The sequence below is a fragment of the Paralichthys olivaceus genome, chromosome 13 (assembly GCF_024713975.1).
Source record: "Paralichthys olivaceus isolate ysfri-2021 chromosome 13, ASM2471397v2, whole genome shotgun sequence".
Lineage (NCBI taxonomy): Eukaryota > Metazoa > Chordata > Actinopteri > Pleuronectiformes > Paralichthyidae > Paralichthys > Paralichthys olivaceus.
The window spans coordinates 16596684-16609378 of NC_091105.1; the positions used below are offsets into that span (position 1 = coordinate 16596684).

Here is a 12695-nt window from a genome sequence, read left to right on the forward strand (position 1 = left end):
TATTGGTGTTTGAGCTTGTAACAGACAGTGTTTGTTTGCATGACTAAAGAAATAAAAGTGTCACTGCTCTACAAGATAATTACGGTGCAGGATATCCACCTCAGTTACAGGGACTATAAGAATTTAATATACATCAAGAAATCCTGATGAAGAAAGCTCAAGGATGACTATAAAAGTATGTGCCACCCTGAGCTTTTTCACTTGCTCCATACACCCGGGATCTAAGGAATCTATTTAACCTGCGAGAAAGAAGAAGAACTGCCTCATATCGCCGGTTGTAAGATAATAAATAAAAAATAGATAAATAACTAACTAAAGTCACTTTTTACTGCCTGAGTATAACTCTATGTAACCAATTTAAATATCAAACTGCCAGCACATGTCCAGGTTGGTTGTAGAGTTTGTAGACCATGAATACAGAAGACACTTACAAGGCCGTGAATTGTTACATGTCATATCCCTCATCAAGCTCTGCTGACAGTGCCATGTTTACTTACACCTCAAACATCACAGCATAGCTTAACTCCTGAGATTACACCAGTTCTCATAAAACACTTTCATTTTTTTTTCTGTCACACCACGACATGTAATGTTCTCTGTTTGAAGTTGGTGTCTCTGATAGAGACGGAGTACATTAGTTAGAGGCACAGAGAAACAGAGAAATAGAGGCAGACGTACAAAGGCTGCTGGAGTTCTCTAGAGGTTGGACAGCAGCAGACATCAACAGCAGGGGATGGTCATGAGGACAAAGATGACTTTTCAGATATTACCATGTTTTTCTTGAAGCCATTTTAGGTCAACTTGTCAGGATTTACAAGATAAGATGAGAGTAAGAAGAATTTTATGAGCACACACCGGGGAAAGTCAGTTGTGAGCAGCAGGTGAGTCAGAATATATCAATTAATAAAAAATGCAGAATATGTACATAATATACACATTCCACTGCAGAAGTGGTGTGTATAGACATTCTATTGAGTAAAGTGCATAGGATGATTGCACGAGCATGTGGAAAACAGTTATAGGCAGATAAGGTATACAGAAAGAAAATGAGTATAGCATGCTATACATGTGTGCATATATATAAATGTAATAAACTAAAATATGTATATTTTTTATATGTATATCTATATCTCTATAGATATCTATATCTATATAAATGCAATATAGTATGAATATAGAAGGGTATGCATATATAAATATAAATGGGTGTGAACTCACAATAAAAGGTTTAATACGGGTAATGTGCAGATGACACTAATGTGCAAAATTCCTATAAGTTATATAAGTAGAGTGAAAAAAAACAAAACAGCGCAACAGGATTTTATTTTTCATTCGGGTGATGAGAGTCTGACAGCAGTGGGAATGAAGGACCTGCGGAAACGTTCCTTCTTGCTGCTGAAAGAGCTGCTCGGGGGCCCCACAGTGTCGTGTGGGGGCTGAGAGATGTTCTAAAACCCTCCTCTCACCCACTTCCTCAGTGGAATCCAGAGGGCATTCCAGGACCGAGCCGGCTCTTTTGACCAGATTATTTAGTCTTTTTCCGTCCCTCTCAGCACATCCTCACACCCAGCAGACAATGGCATAGAATACTGCAGAAGTTACCACAGTGTCGTAATAAAACCTGAATAGTGTCCTGCATTCCGAAGGACCTCTGTCTCCACCGCAGACGGAGACAACTCTGGCCCCTCTTCCCAGCAAATGGTAAATGGGCAGATTTTATACAGCACTAATCTAATCAACCAATCAAAGTACTTTACAGTCAAAGTCAATTTCCCTCCTTCACACACACATTCGTACAGCGTTGCTATTTACGTTTTCTATCACTCATCAATCACATCTTAAATTGTCATCACAGTACCTTGCCCAAGGATTGGAGGAGCTGAGGATTGAACCACCAACTTTCTGGTTTGTGGTCGACCCACTCGACCTCCTGAGCCACAGAGCTCCGCATGTAGGTTTTGACATGAAAACAAGGCTGTCTCATTAATTGGAATTTTGAAGAAGTGTTCATATTCCAACTGCAATGACCTGATTGATCAAAATGTCTTGTCTAGAAGCGCATCAGAAGCAAGTAATGAATGTCGACCTTGTACCAGGCAATCTTTGGGCTCACCAAGTGAAGGAGGCACCACAACCAAGCAGGTGCCAAGTGTTTATCTTCATCTGACTTGTGCTCAGGGAAGTATTCAAATATATTAGAACAAGATCCATGTCATGTCATATTATTTTGAACTTGATTTTTGTGAAAATGTGAGGGTTGCCGAAAACTGAGGTTTAGTTCTGAGGCTCTTAAACTGAGGCTTTGTGTCTCTGATTACATATTCAGACTAATGGTTGGCTATTCGCTCAAATTCCAACTGTTGTTGCTTTGCAGTTCAACACTATGTATTGATAATTTTCAACACAAAGTATGGTGACAAGAAATTTGTGGATTATGGTGTTTAATGGAAAATATTAGATATCAAGATAACCTGATTAAGATCCAGTGAATTGTGTCCATTGCATCCATTTCATTCATTGTGCTGGTAATCCCTCCAAGATTTTGCTTTTCTCAGCAGTACAAGATTGGTCGGCTTTACTTCTGAATCCATTTATGTGGCTTCATGGTAGCAGAAGACCATTTAATCATAGAGAAAGGTATCTTGGAGGATTTGTGGCTCTGAGGGCAAAGAAGACCCTTTACCCCTGTTGAGTCCACTGGGTCTGTACATGTGCACATTCATTGTGTGTGAAAAATGAATTTAATAGATCATATCATAAATCAAGAGATAACATGTTAATTCATTTTAAATCAGAAAATCTTCAGTATCCTGGTGATTTAATTTTATGATCTCAATGAAAAAACTACACTGTCAAAGACACAGAAACCAAATGAATGCTGCAGTTATTTCACGTTACAAGTACTGGCTGTTTATACCAATTGCCAGTGAATTAACTAATGTGTTTTTCATGTGTTATGAAAATGACATTTCTTATGTAGAGATTCATGAGTTTTGGTTTAAATAAATATCACCAGTGTTTGTGTTTGTGTAACAATGGCAGGACGATATACATTTTTCAAGTCCCCGGAAACAATGGACCAGAGCCAGAGAGCCGCTCCTGAAACGCTGTAACCTTAGCAGAGACAAACCTGGCAAAGATGCTGCTGCACCTGCTGAGAGGAGCCAGTCATGAAATCTAAAACCTCAAAACATCAGGGCGCTGAAAGAAATCCAGACGGGCTGTCAGGCTGCCATTTCAGAGGTTCACACAAAAGAGCATGCGATATATGTTATTTTATGTTTACCGCTGTGAAAGCAGATGCAGCTGGTGTGATTGCTTGCAGCGTATCCAAAGCCAAGAGGGTTGAAGAGTGGAACATCTCAAAGGCCATTCATGTACCACTTATTATACATGAGACTAATTACAGTAACCAAATGGAATCCAAAGGGAGTAAAGAATCCATTAACATCAGCTGTTGTTTGATTTACACACCTCTTCCTCTAGTGTTTCATAAATTTTAAATTTCATGTTAGGTTTTGTTGTTGTTCAGAAACATTGCTCTTTAGAGGGGAACCATTAACCCTAACTCTGCAATATCAATTACCATATTCAAACATAACAGTAGCAAGTAACCATCAACCAGTTTTCACTGGGACTGGAGAAAGGATAGCTTGGCGGCAGCGCACTAAGATCTTGTTATTAAGCCTTCAAAAACAGCTCTGGTTGAATCCACAAATGCATCAACATCATAATAGAGGCCACATTATTATGCATTAGGTTTCCTCGGGGGAGAAAAAAGAGCAAGTTGTTCACTTGAAAGTGACCCAAAGAAAATTACATTTTAAAGTTTAAAAGTTTATCTTCTTGTTTAGTGGTTTCTGATTAATTATTTTGGGTATTTTCCTTTTTCCTTGGAAGCTCCAAGACAACACAGGACATTGCCACCCCGACGTTTGAAAGATTTTGGAGGCAGTGCACGCTGCCCTCGAGAGGAAACTGTGTATGATCCACTGTGCATCAGTCATGTATCTGCATGCTAACATTAACTCACGCCTAGCACAGCTGTCAAACCTTTTCCAGACGGAGGATGTCAGTTTTCCTATGCTAGTTTGCCAGTTTGAGGAGTTTGCTGGTGCGTTCACCTTTAATACTGATGACTTAAATTTTCTTTGATAGTTCTTTTATTTGGTGGGACCTGTCACAGTGCCGGCAATAAATGCCAATGAAGCACCAGGAGATGTGCACCCTCGTGAATTATTCCTCAGGGAACGCGATGATGGGGTCAGCGGTTTGAAGATACAGGTGGAGCAGGAGCTGAGAAGCTGTTGGGTGACAGAAGGCTGAGCAGGAGTTCCTTTCTAGATTTATTTCTGCTGTCAGCTGGTCAAATTAGCATTTTATAAAATTTAAATTAGAGGACTCACTCCCGGAATGATAATAAGACTGTAAAAGTGAGAGTTTTGTGGATATTTTGTTGCTGTGTCCTGTAGTGAAATGTTGTGCATGACATAACACATTTTCAAGGTTTCACAATCCCTCTAAAACATACCCTCCTCCGAACTAGACTCATGAACGCACACACACACAAGCGCAGACACACAAATAACGCCGTGCTGCAGAGTAGATCAGACAGAATGAAGTGTAGGTATTATGTCTCTGCTTCCTCAGCAGAAATGTGTCTGGGAAATTCAAGTAGGTGTCACATCTTGAGGTGATTATGAAAACAAGATTACAAAGATCATGTGAATCCCCTTTTTATCACATAGCTCAAGTGTTTTCACAGCGGGAACGTAGTAAAATGCAGACGACAGCAAAGATCTAAATATTTCCATGGAAGATGCTGTGGCTGAGAGGGATTCCACTCGGGTACGGAATCACATCACAACTTAGAAAAGCACTTGGCTTGGCAAAGCTACTGGGCTGAACTGCACAGCCCTAGTTTGGTGTTGGTCGACAGTTCAGGCAGTTCAAACAGAGTGACAGTAATCACGGTCAACACCCCACTCCCAGAATGACTGGGATGGCAGATTGATTGAGGTGTGAGCTGCAATCTACTGGGAGGTCAAAGGCTATGGGAGGATTGAGTGACTGAGAGAAGTTGTACTGGAGGGAAGGAGAGGGAGCTAGTGGGGGTGGGAAAAACGAAAAGAGAGTGTCTGAGTTGCCAGCAATACAGATAAACACTGACAGGATGCCAGAAGGGTTAGTGAAAAACAAAGAGAGGGAAAATGATTCAGATCTAGAGAGAGCAGGAAGAGTGAGCACTCACGGATGCATGTAGGCTGGATGCCGGTCCAGGTGAGATCGGGTAAACACAGCCGGGTGGTGGAGCCCTGCAGTAGGTGTCCCTGTTGGCACTGGAAGTCTACTCGGCTGCCCACCTGGCCACAAACAGACAGCACATAAAGTGGAGGGAGTCAATACACTGATGCAAATGCCAATAGGCTCCCAGCATCAAATCTAAAGAGCTTGGAAAAAATACTGCACACTAAAGTTGTTTTTTTTTTTTTTTTCCTTTTTTAATGATTATCTGTAGCGTGTGGAGGCAGATGGAGACTATTCCTAGAGGCGATGGCACATGTTTGTGTTCTCAACTGATGCAAAGACATTAGAAAGTGAGAGGGAGCTGACTTTCTAGTAAAATATAGAACCCCGCTGTTTTCAGTTATCTTAATAAATGACTTTTATTTTCAGCCTCCATCGCAGTCGACGGTTTGAAGACAGCATCGACACAGGATTTTCTCATTCTGTGGTGTCAGGATATTGGTTAAGTTGTTCAGTAATGCAGAAAAATGCAAGACTACAGCCGTTACAAGCAGTGATCCAAATAATAAGCTGCTTCTGCCTTCAGTTGGGACAAATTTCATTTCAGATATTCTGCTGAATGTTGTGGAGAAATTGTTTGCACTTAACTTGTAAGTGACACTCTAAGAGCAACAGGGAGGAAATAAAATGAAATACACCGGCTGAAAGCATCTCAGGGGACCTACTGAGCACACATCAACGACCATGATATCAATTTTTTTGACAATGATGCATTTCAGCATTGCTCTTTTTACACGAACGCTCAAACTACGCACATTATCGTAGCTCTACATGTGCACCATGTTTGTACCCAGAGTGGTGGAGACATTCAGCTGCTTTTTCCTCGATGCAACCACCTGTGATGGATACGTACACGACTCGCTGTTTCATCCTTGCACCCACACACCATCATGCAAAGGAATAAATAACGACTCTTCAAGGAACATCTATTGGAAACTGCCCATTTGAAATAGAACTTGCTGCGTTCCAGACAACTCGGATGTCGGATATTCCAACTTGAAATCTCCGAGTTCTGACTTCCAAGCATTCCAATGCACGGTGATGGCACAACGTCAAATGTAAACAAACATGTTTATTTGGCTCATGATGAGATAATTCAACTGTGACCAGTGCAGCCTCAGTTCATACATAAAGAAAGCAGAGGAGGGAAAACGATGCATGATGCAACAGACGCAATTTTACATTTTATTTTATGGCAATTTTATACTTGGAAACACATTCCAATACATAAGAGGGAGAGAACAAGCGCACAAGCACTGTCACTCAGTCTCACAAACGAGGGAACAAGAGTTCAACAGAGGGGGTTCACAAGTGCGAACTCTGACTTTGAGTGCTTTTCCATTGCACTTTAACAAGTAGGAGGTCAGAAAATTCCAAATGCGAGTTGACTGGAATGCAGCATAAGTGCAGGTAACATGGTACAGCTGTGAGCTTCGAATAGTACTTTGATTTGGTGCGTCTTGTTTACACTCATCTACCTCCACCTCTCAGGTACAGCAGCCAGGCTACTCCACTTAGATATTTGCTTTGGATTGATTTTTATATAAATTATAATTAATAATATTATGCTTTTATTAATGTATTATTATAATTTAACTTAGTAAAGTATATCACAGTATATTTAATGTGGTCCATATGTTATATATTTTGTGTTAGTTTAGTACTTGACATATATTTTTAATGCCTGTTAAATACACTGTGGTATGTGTTTATTTGTACTACCTATACTTCAGTGAATCCTTCTTTGACAGGCTTAGATTTTTAAGGTTGTGTTGTACTTGTACCACAATGTCTTGGATGCATTTTTAATAGTATGTCAAAATACTGTAATCACCTTTGTATATTATTCAGGCAACCTTAAGATTCCTTTATCTAGGAATGTATTTTTTCATATGTATTAGAAAAACATTTTCTGGGACAAATGCCCCTCAGAGCTTGAGTAGACATTTTATGCAACACTTGTATGAATTGAATCCATTTCAGGTTTTTGGCTCTTTTTACCTTAAAGCCTGTTGTGTAATTCATGAAGCCATGCTCAGGTGTCCCTGGATTTTCACACGTGGTTCTCGTGGGCTCTGGAACAAGAAATCACAGTTATGATAAGCACAGGGATTGCAGGAGAGTAAAAATGAGAATATGACAGAAGGGCAATCATTGATAATGACTGAGCAATTTCCCTCTGGTGTATTATGTACCAGAGGACAATTACTGAAGTGGCGTGGCAACATGGGCAGAATATCCTTGCACCCTCCAGAGTCTTTGACCATTGATGTCTTAGAAATGAAGTCATATGCACTTCTGAGAATGCTAACAGTCGGTGAGACTAAATTCAAATTAAAGCACAACCATGTGAAAAAATGTTTCTTCAGCAGTTAACATTTCCAGCCGCACTGAGCAGCAAATATAAAACAACATCTATAAAGTACCACTATAAATAATATATTTCATTTAAGTAATTTAGTTTTACATCAGTGCCAGATGGTATCGCTGGGATACGAGTTCACCTTCAACTTTGTTTTGATATTTCTGTTAGCCGCTTCAACAGAACTGACAGAGAAATGATTTGGAAGATCTGTCAAACTATAAATTCACTTTGCTACCTGGCAGACATTTACATTTCTTCATTTCACTAACTTTCTTATTTTGCTCTACAAATCTAAATGCCTACTCTTGCATGTAAGGCTAATGTTCAATACCTATACACCGAGGCTGAGATCCGCTCCAAGTGCCGTCCTCCTGACACATGCGTGTCGCTGATCCGACCAGCACATAGGGGGCGCCGCAGCTAAACGTCACCTCTGACTTGAAGATGAAACTGCGGCCTTCTCTCCGTCCCTTTGCAGGCATACCGGGGTCTCCACAGAACTTTGCTGCAGAGATAGAAATGTGCGGCATTGCTGATGTGGGTCAACAGATCCATCACATGTTACACATTTTCAGAAAGAAGAAATAATGCAGCACTGTATCACTCTGCATTTTTGCACAGCTCCTTCAATTCGTGTCAATGTGGATGAACACTTGATCTGCCCCATTTTCAAACATGAATCTGTGCATAAGGAATGCCACTGAAGCTACTCAACTGAGTGCAGTGTTCACTAGACTATTCAGAATTCTATTTAGAAATAATAAGTTGTGTGGGCTGCTGCTGTGCCCATATGATCAGACTGTGATGAGGAGAGCCTTCAATGTTTTCCACTGCTTTGTTTTTTTTTTTATGGGTTTTTTATTATGTCAAATTTATTTCAATACCTGCAAAAACTTTCTACATGATTTTAATGTCTTCGTGGACTGAACTATTCAATTGCATTGACATAATGCTTGTTGCCCAAATTCCTTTGGCTTTTTTTTATTGCATGTGGGCAGATGCATTGATATTCTTCCCTCAGCAAAATCCCTCCGTCTGATCATTTTCAGTTTCCAACATCACCCTTTCTGCTGAGTGGTTATAGGAGATATGAGGATATTCATTTTGGCAGCAAGAGGTAGAGAGGGAGGTTATGGCACTCAATTTTGGATCAAAAATAATTAACAAATGAAATATTAATTTTTCTGACAGGGCCTTAAGGTTAACACAACTGGAGCCATCTGCCACCGCTGCTGCTCTCCATGCCTCTAGTATGATATTGCCTATTTGATGGCACTCCAGCCACAGCCCCAGCAGATGAAGCCTTTGGATTAGTGCTGCTGCTCATTCAATTTATTGCTTATAGACATCTAATCAAGTTGCCTGGAATAATTTAGGCTGAGTAGGATTGATGGGGGGAGGCATTCGTTTTACAGCCTGCCAATGTATCTTCCTATTCATCTTTACTGTATATATAAATTCACTAACATTCTATAAGCATACTGATGAGTAAAGTTACTTGTTAGCTGTAGGTGGCTCAGAATCGCTCAGTGTGTGAGAGAGCAGAAGCAAGGACAAGAGTCACAGCGTTCAGTCACGCAGCCGGAGCACTGCGGGATCAAGCCAATAATAAGGCAGGCTGCTTCTCCAGACCTGACATGTGCTGCTGTGTGGAGGTCTGGAGACAGAGATAAGTTCTTGCTTGCTCTCTTCCAAAACGAAAGAACCAACAGGGGCTTCCCACAGCCAATCCCTGACATAATAGATATCCAGTGAGGGAGTAGATTAGAATCCAGCCCATGCAAGAATGGCTGTATAAAGCCATTACAGCAAATACTGTTATCTCAGAAACAAATCCTTTTATTCAGAGACATATCCTTTCCTAGAAAATATGTTTGCCTATACCTCTGAAAACGATGCATTGTGAGTTTCGACCACCCAGTCTCCAACAGTTTGACCGAATCTGTTGTGACAACAAATACAGATACAAATGTCTGGATGTCCGGATCTGAAAACGATTCTTGTCACTTTTCAAATGGCATTGTAATACTTAGTATTCGAACAACATTTTTTAGGATGGTTGATAATACAGGCCAAACAGGTGACATGCACATCAGTCACAAACTTCAAGCCGCAGGGAAATAATGTTCTGTTTTATGGATATATAAGAGAAATGGCCCCAGGCCAAACCAAGCTCAGCATATTTGATGTGCTTGTGTGTTGTGTGTATGTGGATTAGCAAGAGACAGAGAAAGAGAGAGACTAGTCAAAACTTTTTCTCTCTCTCTCTCTCTCCCATTGCCTCTCTCCTTCCTTGATGAATTATCAATGCTTTGAAGTAATCAGTATGCAGAGGCCTGATTCAAAGTTGGGATCACAGTCTCATCCCTACAGACACATGAACTAGCATTCTCAGATAGTCAAATTTGCTGCTTGCTCCCTTTTTTCCCATGTGTTGTTATACAGAACGTGAATATGTGTCTTAATCCTGTTTGGCTGCACAAGCTTACAATGGAGATTTTAAGAAATGCAGAGAAGGATTTGCTTTTGCAGATGCATGGCATCTCCTCCAATATTGCTGAGCTGTATTTAAACTAAAAGTGCTGAGTATGAATAGTAATCTCTCTAAAATATACAGTGCCCTACTATATATATTTTTAGAAAAAAAAACAGCAGGACTCTGGCTGTAAAATTATTCTGCACCAAATTAAATTAAATAAACTCATCAGGTTTCATTTGCAGCAAATGTGTATGACATTGGCACAAAGAATCTGATTATCCCTCCCGCTGAGCTTATAATTTATTTTGGTGAATGCAAAATAACCTCAGTCAAGAAAAGACAAAGCAGTGTATTGACTCATGTTTGGAGAATATTTTTATAGTTGCATGGATTTAAAACCATTATTGGCCTCAGTGCATTTACACCTGTTCCACGACAATTGTATGTATAATTAAAATACTGCAAAGTATCTACACTATGGTAAACTCCATAGTAACATCGAGAAAATGAACACTAAGGATATACATCTTAATAACGCAGTGATTTAAAGATGGTAGTGTTGAGCCTGACCCTGCTGTAGGTAGTGCTGTGTGCTGGTATTCTAACACACAGATAATCCTATTTGCTTTATAACCTAATATGATCAGCTTTTTCTTCCCCATTGTTAATTTCAGTGATTTATAACAGACTAGCTCCCACTTGAAGTACTGCAGTACGAGTCTGCAGCTATAACCACATCTTTAGGAGAGCCAGGTTCTTCACAGTAGTTAGTTATTGATCAAACAGTTTGAGGTACGGCTATGAGTTTATGTCAGTTTTGCACCAACATTGGAACCTGTATTCTGGGTCGTAAGTAATGGAGCTATTAAATATAATTACTGCATCACAAACAGTTCTCCACTGAGACACAATAAACACCACTATGTTACATCATGGAACATAAAGGTTACTCGCTCGCAAAGCCACAGGAGGTTGATTTGGGGTTGCTGATGTGGAACAATGATTGTAATGTGTTGACGGATGACACTGGCCATCAGAACTGCTGTACAAAGTATATATGATTTACAGAGTAGAAGTTTATGTCAACATGATGGGGTTTTTTTAGCCACCACAACAACTCAGGGCCAGAATACAGATACACATGCACCACAACAACAATAGGCAGTTGGTCACTTGACAGTGCTAAAGCACATTTGTGCTCATAGCCAACAGATATGATCCTTTACATTTAAGCAGGATATGAATCAGACAGCATTGTGCACACTGACGTACACCAGTTACAATAAGTGACAATGTGGCCATTCAGAAGAACAAATGGCTGCTCGAAAATGGCTACAAGCACCAAATGCTGTCATTAGCATCGATTACAAAAGAGCACACGAGTGAATGTGGTTGTTTTTACTTTTAAAATGTGGTTCAACATGTGGCGCTGAAAAACAACAAACCACCTCATTTTACTTCAATTCATAAACCTATATCTCAAGTCAGCGATCAACTCAGTGAAGATAGTATGTGCACAGTGAATTCCCCCAAACAATGAAATCCATTTCTGATAGCAGAAAATCCTGCAATAATCAGTTAGTGTGATGCAAAATGGAGCACTTCAACAGGAAGCAAAAGGACTGCCTGCATCCACTAGTTTTAGAGCAGATGCTATAAATGCATCACAGCAGACAGGAACAGAACGACACATCTTTCAGCATTTGGAGAGTTGTACATGAATATTTTTAGTGCTATTTGTTTTTCAGTCCCCGCTAACGTTTAGAGAGACACAAACACATGCAAGTACTTTGCCCCTCTTGATATTTTATTTCTATGAGGCTGATATAATTTAAGAATGATTTTGAAGACAGCGATGCCCTTGAGCTCTCATGCATCCCAGGGGTTATTATTATGCTTGGAAAGATGGTCCTGAGAGGGTCTTAATGTTTTCTATGATCATTTTATTCACATAAAGTGTTTTTGAGTAAAACCCTTAAAATTACTATCATTATTTCCCCAAACGTGACTCCGCTCACATCATCATGTTCATCAGCAATACTGTAGAAACAATGACCATGGGACCAAAGGTTCAATTCCATTTTTATTTTATCAAAATGTAAATTGCAGCTTTGATTGATGAACTAATGATGAGACTTGTGGTCTTTATGAAAAAGAAAGATGCAATACCCTTTTCAGACTTAAGATTTTTTGTATATCATTTTTGGGGAAAATGTCATTTTGTGACAAGAACAAAATAAAAATGCAGTGAGCAGCATTAATAATCACTGTTCTGCCTCTCTGCAGGACTGCTTTATTTTATTTGTATCGTAAATCAGTATTCCACCTTAGCCCCGATGTTAAATTCCATGACTTATTCATGAATTTCATTAATTTCATTAACTTGAGATAACCTCTAAGGGGGCAAGTGGTGTAAGAGGGCTCGCCTTGGAGGAAACAACTTCAAACTAATGTAAGGTAATGAATGAATGTATGAGACAAGTTGTGAAATAAATTGCAGGTATATCCCCATTAAAGATCTTTGACAAATTACCTGTTATTTCA

At 39.7% G+C, this 12695-nt stretch overlaps 1 protein-coding gene across 5 annotated transcripts in view; it reads right to left on the reverse strand.

Moving 5' to 3' along the window:
- The window catches only part of LOC109632040 (CUB and sushi domain-containing protein 3-like), a 205402-nt gene that overhangs the window by 10437 nt on the left and 182270 nt on the right, over positions 1-12695 (reverse strand). For all 5 annotated transcript variants that reach the window (XM_069537722.1, XM_069537721.1, XM_069537718.1 and 2 more), the window contains 3 exons: positions 8004-8177; positions 7309-7382; positions 5252-5363 (listed from right to left, as the gene is read on the reverse strand). In XM_069537722.1, the coding sequence (XP_069393823.1) occupies positions 5252-5363; positions 7309-7382; positions 8004-8177 (360 nt within the window). The remainder of the gene's footprint in view (positions 1-5251; positions 5364-7308; positions 7383-8003; positions 8178-12695) is intronic.